The 14,653-nt window shown below is 44.8% G+C and overlaps 1 protein-coding gene across 2 annotated transcripts in view; it reads right to left on the bottom strand.

Annotated features, from left to right (window-relative positions):
• The window catches only part of LOC141049051 (anaphase-promoting complex subunit 1-like), a 272,962-nt gene that overhangs the window by 238,409 nt on the left and 19,900 nt on the right, over positions 1–14,653 (bottom strand). For both annotated transcript variants that reach the window (XM_073545167.1, XM_073545166.1), the window contains exon 4: positions 3,398–3,498. In XM_073545167.1, coding sequence (XP_073401268.1) covers positions 3,398–3,498 — 101 coding nt within the window. The remainder of the gene's footprint in view (positions 1–3,397; positions 3,499–14,653) is intronic.

Raw genomic sequence — 14,653 nt, 5'->3', positions numbered from 1 at the left:
CCCTCCTGGCTCAGCATTGCCAGCACTGCACCATGTGCTTTTGGAAACCGCTGCCCTTAGCATCCGAATTTTGCAGTCCTCTTCCGTTGCTCCTAGCAACAAGGCTACCACACTGCCCATAGCATTCTCCACCAATTGTAAGGTAGCGCTGTCATTCGGGTAGGGGATACTCGCTTGGCAGCCAAATAATCACGTCCGGCATGGGTTTTCCATAAAACAATAACAATCCATGTGGTTTATTCAGACATCATAAACCCACAGCAGCAACATAAAGTTCATATAATCAGCATAGCGTTCATGACAGAGCTTCCCTCTGTTAAGCCTGTGGTCACACAGGTTATGCAATGTCCAGTACTCAGGCTCTTCAGCCTCACAGATCTCACCCAGTCAGGGTTACCTCATGGCTGCTTCAGCTCACTGTAGATGTTCATTCCCTCTCCCTGGGAACTGCCAGACGCCTGCAGCCACTACTCACAGCATTCATGTGTTGTCAGGCAGGAAGCCCCATCTCCCAGGGGGACCTTCCACAACGGACCAACCGGGTCCAAGCATTCACTCCATGTGACCTACCCTGGCCACCTTATATGGTCCGTAGCCACGCCCACCGGGTCACATGGCTATGACCTCATCACAGGTCCTTCACACACACTCATACACTTTACTATGGCACTCTTAAACACACCCCTGACACATTGGAACGAAAGATCAGCTCTGCTGATCAGCACATAAGCAAGCCTTCATCTCAAGGCCACCCACCTTGAGATACATTACGATCATTCAGCATCCTACTCCTATCATGACACTGGAATGCTTATACGCCTGTCCTGGGACACCCACACAGCGCCCCCTAGCGGACACAGTGGTCACTACATCACACCATGTAATATATAAATATAGTTATTACTGTTGAACATAGGACATGAAACAAATGTTCCACTATTTCGCATCGACTCTTTTCTTAATAACAGCATTCATTGTCCATCCCCCCTCTTTCCCCCCTTCCCCATTAACCCTAACTTAGTTGTGTTAAGATTGTTATTCTATAGTATTATAAAGCTAAGACTATGATAAGGATATTGTATATTTTTCCATTTATCCTCACATATGTCCCCCTGCGAGGGGACCCTTGTGCTTTGATATCAATGTCTTTCATGTTAAAAGATATTCATGTTTTAAATAAATTCGTTGAAACTAAAACTGAACGAACCTCCGTGCAGTGTGACTGATGTACAGTTAATGGCACTTACTAGTACGTGCCTGAAGTTGCTGATTTCTCAATCGTTCAGTCTGTGCAAATGAAGGTGAGTCTTTTGAATGCAGTCCAGAATGAGGGAGAGTCCTCCTGTTCTCAGAAGTCCCCCTGTAGCACGGACTACGCTGTGTACAGAATTATTAGGCAAGTTGTATTTGAGAAGATTCTCTTTATTATTGAACAACAACTATGTTCTCAATCAACCCAAAAGACTCAAATATCAAAGCTTAATATTTTTGAAAGTTGGAGTGGGGTTTTTTTTTTTTAGATTTGGCTGTTTTTTTCCAGGTAACTATTACTGTGCAGAATTATTAGGCAACTTAATGAAAACCAAAACATCTCACTTGTTTATTTTCACCAGGTAAACCAATATAACACAATTTAGAAATATACATTTGACATTCAGAAACAAAAAAAAACAAAACAAAAAAAAACAAAAAAATCAATAAAAAAAATCAGTGACCAATATAGCCACCTTTCTTTACAATGACACTCAAAAGCCTTCCATCCATAGATTCTGTCAGTTGCTTGATCTGTTTACGATCAACATTGCGTGCAGCAGCCACCACAGCCTCCCTGACACTGTTCCGAGAGGTGTCTTCTGTTTTCCCTCCTTGTAGATCTCACATTTTATGAGGGACCACAGGTTCTCTATGGGGTTCAGATCAGGTGAACAAGGGGGCCATGCCATTTTTTCTTATTTTAGACCTTTACTGGCCAGCCACGCTGTGGAGTATTTGGATGCATGTGATGGAGCATTGTCCTGCATGAAAGTCATGCTTTTCTTGAACGATACCAACTTCTTCCTGTACCACTGCTTGAAGAAGGTGTCTTCCAGAAACTGGCAGTAGGTCTGGGAGTTGAGCTTCACTCCATCCTCAACCCAAAAAGGTCCCACAAGTTCATCTTTGATGATACCAGCCCATACCAGTACTCCACCTCCACCTTGCTGGTGTCTGAGTTGGAGCGGAGCTCTCTGCCCTTTACTGATCCAGCCTTGGGACCATCCATCTGGCCCATCAAGAGTCACTCATTTCATCAGTCCATAAAACCTTGGAAAAATCAGTCTTAAGATGTTTCTTGGCCAAGTCTTGACGTTTTCTCTTATGTTTCTTGTTCAAAGGTGGGTGTTTTTCAGCCTTCCTTACCTTGGCCATGTCTCTGAGAATGGCACACCTTGTGCTTTTTGATACTCCAGTAATGTTGCAGCTCTGAAATATGGAAAAACTGGTGGCAAATGGCATCTTGGCAACTTCACGCTTGATTTTCCTCAATTCATAGGCAGTCATTTTGCGCCTTTTTTTTTTTTATCAACACGCTTCTTGCGACCCTGTTGGCTATTTGCAATGAAACGCTTGATTGTTCGGTGATCATGCTTCAAAAGTTTGGCAATTTCAAGACTGCTGCATCCCTCTGCAAGACATCTCAATTTTTGACTTTTCAGAGTCAGTCAAAGCTTTCTTCTGACCCATTTGGCCAAAGGAAAGGAAGTGGCCTAATAATTAAGCACACCTTATATGGATGTTGATGTCATTAGACCACACCCCTCCTCATTACAGAGATGCAAATCACCTGATTTACATAATTGGCAGTTGGCTTTCAAGCCTATACAGCTTGCACTAGGACATGTATAAAAAGGATGCGGTGATCAAAATACTCATTTGCCTAATAATTCTGCACACAGTGTAGTAAGTGCCATTTCCTGTACATCAGTCACACTGCACGGAGGTTCATTCAAATTTAAGCAGCAGTCCCAATTTGTTATTAGCGCGGCAGCCAAGTTTGTTATTTTTGTGCTGATAGTTTTTCAGGCAGGGCTGCACACATTACCTGCCAGGGTGCCAGCAGCTTTTCAACAAAATTGTATTTAGTTAAGCGCCAGAGTGATCTTGTATTATACCCATGTTTTATCTGAAGTTGTGGCATTCCCGAGTAAAACATACATGGCTGCAATAACTTGCTTTGGGGCAGCATAAAACAGACAAAAGGTTCTCTTTAGAGCAACTTTGTACCCTTGAAATCACGGAATCTGCCATAGTTAGTATATACCTTTTATAGCAATCACATCACTTAATTATAAATGCATACTAGAAATATATAGACCGGAAAATTAATTTATCTAAGTACAGAAAATATTTCTACTACCTGAAAAGGCAGTGGGGCGATATAATCTTTCCCTTCCGTGTTGTGGACATTGATACAGGAGCGTTGCAGGATACAGATACATTTCTCTACTTTATCTTCACCTAAGAAAAAGTACAAGATAGAGTTAGAAGAAGGCACATTGGCCTAACATTGTGACCCTCACATTGCACTGCTTGCATTTTCCACTGACATCTCTTCACTGTAAAGTGGAGGAGTTCATTAGTTGATTGTTTTTTTTGTTTTGTTTTTACAACTAATAGGGGACAAGAACTGGGAAAGCCACAGTCTCTCTCTACGAGTCCAGGCAGTGTTATACAGTCCTGCTTCTCGTTGTTTGCACCCATGAAGTTCAAGCACATAATATAGAATTTCTCCTGAACAAAAACAATGGGAGGGAAAAATAGAAAAACCTAAACCTCGCTGTGACACTGGTATTGGCACCCATTACATTAGTATGGAAACACATTTTGACTCAACTGTGGTAAATCATTAAAGAGAATCACCTGTGTTTGTCGGTGCCCATGTGACATGAATTAGCCAATGAATGATGACTTCAGTGTTTCTTTTTTTTTTTTTTTTAAAGCCACATGGTAGGTAGGCCCTGCTCCTTTGTCACAATAGTGAAGACAAAATGAGCTGTCTGAGGAAATCAGAACTGCTATTAGCAAACACAAGATTTCCATCTACAAGGACCTTGGTATCCCAGTTTCAACAGCGCGCAATGTTGTTAAGAAGTTTGCCAAACATAGAACCGTAAAACCTCCCTGGACGTGGGGGAAAGAGCAAAATTGAAGAGAGGTCTTCAAAGGTTGGTGCAAATGGTGAAAAAAAACACCATGAAAAACTTCCAAAGACCTGAAGGCCAACCTGGAACAGTCATGAGATCAACAATTACCATACGCTGTACACTAAACCAAGCAGAGCTTTATGGGAAAAGGCCAAGGAAGAAATTATTGTACCTTAACAAACCCCAATCCTTCTGGGATAATGTTCTGTGGATAGATGAAACAAAAATAGAGCTTTTTGGCAATGCAAAGCAACAGTTTGTTTTTTTTACAGACGGTGCAATGAAGCTTATAAGAAAAAGAACACCCTACCAACAGTTAAGCATAATGGAGGATCCATAATGCTGTGGGTTTGCTTTGCTGCGTCTGGTATAGGAGGCCTTGACCATATCACAAAACTCAAGAAAAGATTTCAGATGAAAATGTCCTACCCAATGTAAGAAAACTTGGCATGAGTCGAAGATCATGGGTCCTCCAAAAAGACAATGACCCAAAGCACACATCTAAAAGTACTGGTTGAAAAAGAAACAATGAACTGTCTTAAAATGTCCAGCAATGAGTCCTGAACTCAATCGCAATGAAAATCTTTGGGGTGAGCTGAAATCTGCCATTGGGACAAAAACATTCAAGAGCTTAAACAAACTGCAAAGGAAGAGTGTGAGAAAATCACAGCTGAGAAGTGCAAGAAGCTTATAGATGGCTACAAGAAATGTTTGGAGACTGTCTTCAAATCCAAAGGCTGTGCAGCCAAGTATTAAATTGGGGGTGCCTTTAAGCCCTTAACGACCGCCGATATGCCTTTTAACTGCAGCAAATAAGTGTATAGCATCCCCCCTCCCCTAGAGTCAGAAATTCTCCAGGGTCTCGGCGACCGCAAGTGGGAAAAAAAAAAAAAAAAAAAAAAAAGGCAGATGTCCCATTTAACGTCTCTCTCCTCTGATGTGATCGCACATTAGAGGAGAGAGAAATGTGGTCCCCCGATAAGGGTTGGAATTAGAGTTAGGGGTGTGTTGGGGTTAGGGTCAGAGTTAGCACTGTTAGCATTGGGGGTGTTCCACTGTTTACGCACATCAGGGGATCTCCAAATGTGACATGACGTCGCCATTGATTCCAGCCAATTTAGCATTGAAAAAGGCAGACGGTGCTCTCTCCCTTCTGAGCATCGCCATGCACCCAAACAGTGGCTTTCCCCCACATACAGGGTATTTGCGTGCTCAGGAGAAATTGCACAACAAATTTTGTGGTCCATTTTCTCCTGATACTCTTGAGAAAATAAAATAAAAAAAAATTTGGTTCCAAAGTAAAAAATTTTTGTGCAAAGTAAAATGTTCAATTTTCCCTTCCACATTGCTTTAGTTCTCGTGAAGCACTTGAAGGGATAATAAACTTCTTGAATGTGGTTTTGCACACCTTGAGGGGTGCAGTTTTTACAATGGTGTCACTTTGGGGTATTTTCTGTTATACTGACCCTCCAAACTTACTTCAAAAGGAGGTGGTCCCTAAAAAAAAAAAAAAAAAAAAAAAAAAAAAAGGGATTTTTGTGTACTCATCGTAAAATTCTTTTCTCCGAGACGCTCATTGGGGGACACAGACCACGGGTGTTATGCTGCTGCCACTAGGAGGCTGACACTAAGTTGAGACAAAAAAAGTGTTAACTCCTCCTCCGCAGTATACACCCTCCTGCTGGCTCCCAGTGAACCAGTTTGGTGCAAAAGCAGTAGGAGATAATTAACATATCAGAGTACGATCATTCACATAGTATTAGCGAGCACCACATCGAGTGAAGCGGACAAGCAGAAGTCGATAGACCACTCAGGGTGGGTGCTGTGTCCCCCAATGAGAGTCTCGGGGAAAAGGATTTTACGGCGAGTACACAAAAATCCCTATTTCTCCTTTCACCTCATTGGGGAACAGACCATGGAATGTCCCGAAGCAGTCCATGGGTGCGGAACAATGTAACAGAGAATCTCATACTGACTGTGTAAAGATGTACTACCATCTCTTACAGAGTACATCTGCGAAGGCCCATGCTCGCGGAAGTCAGAGTGTGACTGTTGCTTCGAAGATGCGTACAGGCAGAACTAAATCACAGCCTTGCAGCCCTGTGAACATGTTCTGTCTGCATGCAAAAACCGGATGACTCAGAAGAATCTGTCCCAATATGCCTCATCCCCTGCTGGGATGGGCACGCTTTTGATGTGGTATAACTTCGGCATAGCAGAGCAAAATTTCCTTGGTTATTGTGGCCCTGAAGAGGTCTTCAGGAGACAGTCGACGTCAGGACATACGTTCTGAGAGCCGTTGGTGCATGCAGAGCGTTTCTCTCAGACCATGCGCTGAAAACCCATAAACCCTACCGGGATGGACACACTTCTGGCGCGAATTACTCTTGAGTAGCCGATAGGATTTCCCTAGCTATTGTGGCTCTGAAGTGGCTTACAGGAGGGAGCCGACTACAGAACGTACGTCTTGAGAGCCCTTAGGCATGCAGGGTGTGCATAGATTTATGCACTCAATGTACGAGTGCCGAGCCCAAAAGAGGCAAAGAAGAATTCATCGCCAAAATAGGAAGATGAAACAGCGGTCTCGTGACCGTCGTGTTCTGGCGGAAAGGCAGAAAAGGAGAACAACCAAAAAAGCTCACCAGCATAGAACTGTCAGTTCCGACAAGAAGGTCGACCTTCTAAGACAGAACTCCCAACTAGGCGTCCTGTGACACCTCGAAAGTCGTCTGATAAAGCGCACCCAGGCCCGATTTAACATCCCGGGCTTCTAACATACTGTACATCTCAGGGGCAATTTTTCGCTGGAGTAGAGACAAATAGAGCCAAACTCTGTCCTTTGAAGGAGCTGAGTGCCAAAAACTCAATTCCAAGACAGCGTGGAGACAATTTAAACTGAGGGAAAAAAAAGGACGGTAAAGACAAAGACGACGTCCGCGATCCCTGCACCATGCGCAAGAAAGCGTTCAGGTGCAGTGATGGGTGCGACCCAGGCTCGGACTGGCCCCTGTGCCAATCTAGGCCCCCAATGCTTACTGTATGGGCAGTACTTGTCATAATTCACTTGATTCTTCTGTACAGAAACAACAGCATATCATTCATTAACTAAACTACCCAGTTTCTTATTATAGAGAGATATACAGTAGGTACATTTGTGAATGAGGGTCATGTAATATTTGTATGCAGGTGAAAAGTGGGCCCCCAAAGTCAATGTTACTGGTGGGCCCTTGGCACCCAAGTCCAACACTGGTGCGACCTAAGGCCTCGAAGCACCATCATGTGGAGGAAACACCAGAGGAAAAAAAGAAGAAAAAAAACGAAGATAGAGCTTAGGTTACCAGAGACGAACCAGATAAACACCAGACCCGTGTTTTCCGGTGACAATTCGGAGAACAGTGAAGCATATCTGATAGACGCCTGAAGATGGTGGCAACGACCAGTAGAAATCTTCATGCACCACGTTCTCGATATAAGTGAATTCAACTGGGATTACTGGAAAGAAACAACCCCCTTTACCTTCGCCTTTCTGATGACCGACGGAAGTGAAGACAGACAAAAAACTAAAAGCACGGAATAACCGAGAGATACACCTGCCCATTATAGGATACGGAGGGGGGCTACGTCGCGCAAGGCCGTTCCGCTGCGGGTACCCGTCTAAAGCATGTCTTACGCCGTAACTTTGGCGTAATACTATGAATTCGGATGGGGAGACCCCGAAGAAGATAATGGAACTGCTGCTAACGAGAATGCTCGGATTACTAGAACATCTCCTGAAGACTTGACTCCAAGGCTGACCTGCGTCTCTGAAGAAAAAGGGGAGATGGCAAGAGAGACTGTTGTCCCGTCAGGGAGGCTGGCGTAACCAGTCAGCCACTAGTCATTGGCTAGAGAGAAAGATTTTTCATTGTTTTGAAAGAAGGATCTCAATGACCAGTCCTGAGGGCTATCAGACCCGCGAGAACAGGCCGCACCAGCGGCTGACAGGAAAGGTTTTCTAGGCCAAACTGCTTGACCAGCTTATAGAAAAACAGACCAAAGATGCCATCTTGACGGGGTGAGTACATGAACCGTAAAGAAGATTTGTCCTGGCGCCTAAATTTTTGGAGGACGTAAGGGAAAACAAACAATCCTGTATCCAGAAGACCCTGGTCTCATGCCCGCTCAATGCGAACAGCTGAAAAACAGCCTGAGTGCCCCAACATAGGCGCCATCTATATTGGCGGTACCAGAGAATAACGCCAAGAATCATTGAGCGGGAAATGTCAGAGACCTACGTCCCACAAATCCGAACTTCAATAGGAGGATCCTTACATTGGTGCATGGGCCTATAGTAAGAAAAAGGTTAGGGACCCTGTTGGGCGCAGTCCACTTACCTATTATCTGAACCCTAATGCCCTACTGATGGAGGTGGTATGGCTGATACCATAGCCATATTCAAAGAGGGAAAAGCGCTGTTCCGAGGTCTACAGGACGGAGCCACAGATACTCCATCTGACGGACCGAGGGCTGTTAAGGGTATGTGCACACGCTGCGGATTGGAGTGCGGATTTGGCCGCGCGGATTTTGTAAAATCCGCAGGTAAAACCGCAGGTTTTGCCCTGCGGTTTTTCATCTCCACAATGGAGGAGATGGCAAACCGCAGAAGAATCCGCAGAAAGAATTGACATGTCAATTCTTTCTGCTGTTTAGAAACCGCAGGAAAACCGCACGGAAAAATCTGCACAGTCTGCACTGCGGTTTTTAATATCCATAGGATATTATGGTACTGTACACCACAGCAAACACTGCTGCGGATCCGCAGCGGCCAAATCCGCTAGGGAACCACAGCAGAATCCGCAGCGTGTGCACACACCCTAATTGATGATCTATCCGGCCAGGATAAAAAGGTTCTAGATGCCAGTCGAAGTGCTGGCGGGCTAGGACGGGAGGTTCAGCTCAAGGGGGAGGCCTCCCTCCCAGAGGCCTTTCACAGTGAGTTATGTGACCCATCGATTCCTGAGCCAGTTGACTATAACACAAATCTCCGGATGAATGATAAACGCCCCTTCAGGGCATAACAGGATGCTGAGTGATCCGGTACAGGACCGGAGTCCTTGTCTGGTTGACTTTTTTTAGGAAACAATTTCGGTATCTTCCGAAACTCTGATCAAGATAAGGATCTAGTTTATGCTCAACATAAGCAGCAAACCTGTGGAGTGAGATAATAGACTCACTGGAGCGAAAAAACACGAATGATCGGGTAACTACTACGAATCCGATATCTAGACGCCTGTACGTTTCTCGATAGCTTGCGGCCCCTGCCAGCTGACAGCTCCTGTGTAGGAAAGAATCCATCCTTGCCGATCTTGCGAAAGCTAGGATCCGCAGAGGCGTCACAGAAGTGTTAAATCTCTTTGGCCAGAGAAGCCATGGATTGCGACAGTGACGAAGCCCACTTAGGGGGGCTACGTATGTTGGACTCATAGAATCGTAGAGTTGGAAGGGACCTCCTGGGCCATCTGGTCCAACCCCCTGCTCAAAGCAGGATTCGCTAAATCATCCCAGTCAGATGCCTGTCCAGCCTCTGTTTGAAGACTTCCATTGAAGGAGAACTCACCACTTCTCGTGGCAGCCTGTTCCACTCATTGATCACTCTAACTGTCAAAAAGTTTTTTCTAATATCTAATCTGTGTCTCCTCCCATTCAGTTTCATCCCATTGCTTCTAGTCTTTCCTTGTGCAAATGAGAATAAAGTTGATCCTTCTACAATGTGACAGCCCTTTAATTATTTGTAGACAGCTATTAAGTCTCCTCTCAGTCTTCTCTTTTGCAAACTAAACAATCCCAAATCCTGCAACCTTTCCTCATAAGACAGGGTTTGCAGACCGGTCACCATTCTGGTCGCTCTTTTCTGAACTTGCTCCAGTTTGTTGATGTCTTTTTTAAAATGTGGTGCCCAAAACTGGACACAATATTCCAGATGAGGTCTGACCAAAGAGGAGTAGAGTGAAATAATGACTTCACGTGATCTAGACTGTATGCTTCTGTTAATACATCCTAGAATTGCATTTGCCTTTTCTTGCTGCTGCATCACATTGTTGACTCATATTCAGTCTGTGATCTATTAGTATACCCAAGTCTTTTTCACATGTGCTGTCACTAAGCCCTATTCCTCCCATTCTGTATATGCTTTTTTCATTTTTATTGCCCAGATGTAGTACTTTGCATTTCTCCCTGTTAAAAACCATTCTGTTAGTTGCTGCCCACTTCTCCAGTTTATTTAAATCTTTTTGAATCCTCTCTCTTCTCTAGTATTAGCTATCCCTCCCAGCTTTGTGTCATCAGCAAATTTAATCAGTTTACCCTCAATTCCTTCATCTAAATCATTGATAAAGATGTTGAACAATACAGGGCCCAGGACAGAGCCCTGTGGTACCCCACTTGAGACATTCTTCCAACTGGATGTGCAGCCATTTACGACCACTCTCTGGGTCCGATCACCAAGCCAGTTATGAATGCACCTAACAGTTGCCTTGTCCATTCCATGCTTAGTCATTTTTTCAATAAGGATTGTATGAGAGACTTTGTAAAATGCTTTGCTGAAGTCAAGATATACTATACAGCATTTCCTTGATCCACCCAATCAGTGATACCGTCATAGAAGGAAATTAAGTTAGTCTGACATGACTTATTAGTTACAAACCCATGCTGACTCTGTTTAATCACTTCATTCTTATCCAGGTATTGACATACATGTTGTTTAATAATTTGTTCAAAGATCTTTCCTGGTATAGAAGTCAGACTCACCGGCCTATAGTTGCCTGGGTCCACCTTCTTCCCCTTTTTGAAGATAGGAACAACATTTGCTCTTCTCCAGTCTTCTGGCACTTCTCCTGTTCTCCAAGAATTTTTAAAGATTATGGAGAGGGGTTCAAAAATTTCTTCTGCTATCTCCTTCAGTACTCTGGGTTGTAATTCATCTGGACCTGGAGACTTGAATTCATTTAGGTTAGCTAAGTGTTTCCTCACTATCTGTTTATAGATATCCTGGATTCTTCTATTCCCTTAATAGGACAGTGAAGAACAGCTGATGTTACATTTCCTTTCTGAGAGAAAACAGGTGCAAAATAGGAATTTAAAAGTTAAGCCTTCTCAACATCCTGTCTTACCATTTCATCATTTTCATCCTGTAAAAATCCTATAGCATCTTTTACTTTTCTTTTACTTTTGACATATCCCCAAAATCCTTTATTATTGCTTTTGACATCTCTTGCAAGCCTCAATTCATTTTCAGCTTTAGATAATTTGATTTGTGCCCTGCAGGTTCTGCAGACAGCATTATATTCTTCTTTAGATATGCCTCCCTCTTTACATTTTATAAACATTTTTTTCTTCCTTTTTAGCATGTGCTAAAGTTCTGTGTTAATCCATCCTGGTTTCCTTAAATGCTTCCTATTCTTCCCTCTTTTCGGAATTGTTAACAACTGTGCTTTGAGAATTTCATTTTTCAAGATTTCCCATCCTTCCTGGACATTTTTGTCTTTAAGGATATCCAGCCATTGGATCCCTCCAATTCTCTTTCTGAATCCCTTAAAATCTGCCTTTCTGAAATCTAACCTTGACGTCTGAGTCTTCACAGGTCTTCCGCCTCTAGTTATCCAAAATTCTAAAATAGCATGGTCGCTACCTCCTAGGGTCCCAGCCACTTTTACCTCCTCGGGTCCCAGCCACTTTTACCTCCTCAACCATTTCCTCCCTGTTTATAAGGATTAGATCCAAGGTAGCAGTTCCCCTTGTTTTCTCCCCTACCTTTTGGAAGATAAAGTCAGCAAGAGAGGATAAGAATTTCCTTGACCTGTTAGTTTTGCCTGAGAGAGATTCCCAACAAATGTCTGGATAGTTGAAATCTCCCATGACAATTATGTCATATTTTTTGGAGAACTTGGCCATTTGATGCATAAAGAGTTCATCCATATCTTCAGCTTGCTCAGGCGGCCTGTAGTAAATTCCTACAATGGTGTCCTTTCCATTGTTCTGTCCTTGTATTCTTACCCAAACAGTTTCCACAGAACTCCCAGTCTCTGAAGCTTCAATCTCTGTGCAGATATACGCGTTTCTAACATACAATGCAACACCCCCTCCTCGTTTATCAAGTCTGTTTCTTGCAAATAAGTTGTATCCTTCTAGTCTTTTATTCCAATCATGTGTATTGTCCCACCAAGTTTCAGTGATTCCAATGACATCATATTTCTTTTCTTGCGTTAGTAGTTCCAATTCTCCTTGTTTGTTGCCCATGCTTTGTGCATTGTGCATTAGTATAGAAACATTTTAGTTTGTGATTGGTTTCTCTTTCTTCAATATTTTTATTAATTAGATTCTTTTGTCTTTGTTCTTCCTTTCCACTTCTAATAGCAGAGTTCTCAATAGCATTTGTCAGGTGTATGGCTTTTTCTGGTCTTTTGCTTCCCTTCCCATGTTGTTCTAGTTTAAAGCTCTCCTTACAAGTGTAGCAAGGCGACTTCCAAATACATGCTTTCCAGTCTTCGTAAGTGGCTGAGTCACAGGGCTCATGAGAAGCTTTAACCAAGGGCTTTAACACAAGCATTATTTGCCATAAACCAGTAACTTAACCACTGAGCTAACAGCTCTACTGCCTAGAGGAACGCTGTGTGCCATCCTGTGCAGTGTATCATACCATTTCTAGTGTATGTGCTGCCGAGGCAAGCACTCTGTCCCAGAGGCCACTATCCATTCTGAATGCTTTAGGGATAGGCATGTATGGGTTAGTAGCAGATCCCATGTAGAGAAGGACTAATATATTTAGATATATATAGGACGCCATCCAGAAGCTCCGTGAAAAAAAGTTCTCCGCTGAGTCAGTACAGTGGCGGTGGAGGATCCTAGACTGCGTTGGGGATTGTGCAGAATTAATAATTCTGCGCCAGGTGGTAACAGACAGGCCGGTCGCAATAGCCCACTGTCAGGTGCGGCTGCACTGACTGGTCAGTGGAAGTCACTGGATAAGGGAAGGGAAGGGAAGGAAGAACAGCCATCCTTGCTATGAGGAAAAAAGGCCGAGATACTGCAGAGAAAGAGACTCCTTTACCTAGGACCTCTGTGCTGTACAGGATCTGCAGTTTTATGGAGACGACCGCAGCCACAGAAGAGGACCGCAGTCAGGACGGCGGCTGGAGACGGCCGCGGCCAGCAGTGAGGACGACAGCAGCGGCGGCCAGGCTGAGAAGGCGGGGGAGCTTGAGAGGCAGGCGCGCAGTAATAAAGCCTTGCGGAGTAGGCCGGGTGCCTATCCCCCCCAGGGCCCTGTTTCCAGGGCAGGAGCTGCATCCGGAGTCCCTGGACAATTTCAGAAGGGGCGATAGTCTCCAGAAATATGGCCACCTAGAGCTTGATGAGCACTTCTCGTTACAAACGAGAAGCACCGAAAACGAGGTGTGGACTGGCGACCCATGGAGGCAGATCTTGTGAGGATGCGGCCTATAGAGTAAAATGGCCGCCGAGAGCTTGAGCGCTTCTAGTTCCAAACGAGAGGCGCGTATATTGGGGGGGGGGGGGGGCGCGAAGGGGGAGGCGGAGCTTTCCAGGATGCGGCCTACTCTGTTGAAAAGCCTGGGGCTAAATGTTTGGCTCAGGCAGACGCGCACCCGGAGGTCTGGGGAAATAAATTTTTGCCGCGGAGCCTCTATAATCCTCTCCGGTCCCCGCTGGTAGAGCAACCTATCCAACGCCGCTACCGGGCCCTCCTGCCACAAAATAACCCCCGAATCTCACCGAATCCTGCAGGTGTTATCGGAACCGGGGTATCGGGTCCTATGGAATTCCAGAGCCCGGAGTTGTTGGCAGGGGGATAGGCATGGGTTTCGGACTCCTTACACAGTTGCCAGTTGCTGAGGTGAGCTGCAGCATTGCTTGGACGGTGGAGGGCACTCTCCATCCACGATTCCTTTGACAGGGAGGTGGAGAGGAACCGTCTGCCTCCTTGCATCATCCGCTTTAACAGTGGTGATCCAGTGGGGGCTGCTCGGACACCATAGATGAGGCCTCTGGGGTCAATCCTTTAGGATGGGAACAGGCTGGTTGTCCGGCGTAGGCCTGGCTGCGGCGGGGGATATGAAGGCGACACTCCATGTGTTCGTCCGTATATCAGTGCGGGGAGATCGGTGCCCTTCGAAGGACCCGTCGCCCTTGAATCAGCTCAGGCATCCCACGTTGCAGGAAAGGATACGTGGAGGGACTCTCGCACGTACTCGCCTGTTGGTTTGGGGGAAATTGGCGCCTTGAAAGGTTCCGTTGCCCCTGTCATCATGTGAAAAATTAAAAAATTAAAAAAAATAAAATAAATGGTCTGAAGACCAGACAAGTGTGCCTCCTATGGACACTAAGCAAGAGCTGGTTCACTGGGAGCCAGCAGGAGGGTGTATACTGCTGAGGAGGAGCTAACTCTTGTCTCAACAGTGTCAGCCTCCTAGTGG

The sequence above is a fragment of the Dendrobates tinctorius genome, unplaced genomic scaffold (assembly GCF_039654945.1).
Source record: "Dendrobates tinctorius isolate UK_male_01 unplaced genomic scaffold, ASM3965494v1 ptg000140l, whole genome shotgun sequence".
Taxonomy (NCBI): Eukaryota; Metazoa; Chordata; class Amphibia; order Anura; family Dendrobatidae; genus Dendrobates; species Dendrobates tinctorius.
This window is presented reverse-complemented; position numbering and strand designations above follow the sequence as displayed.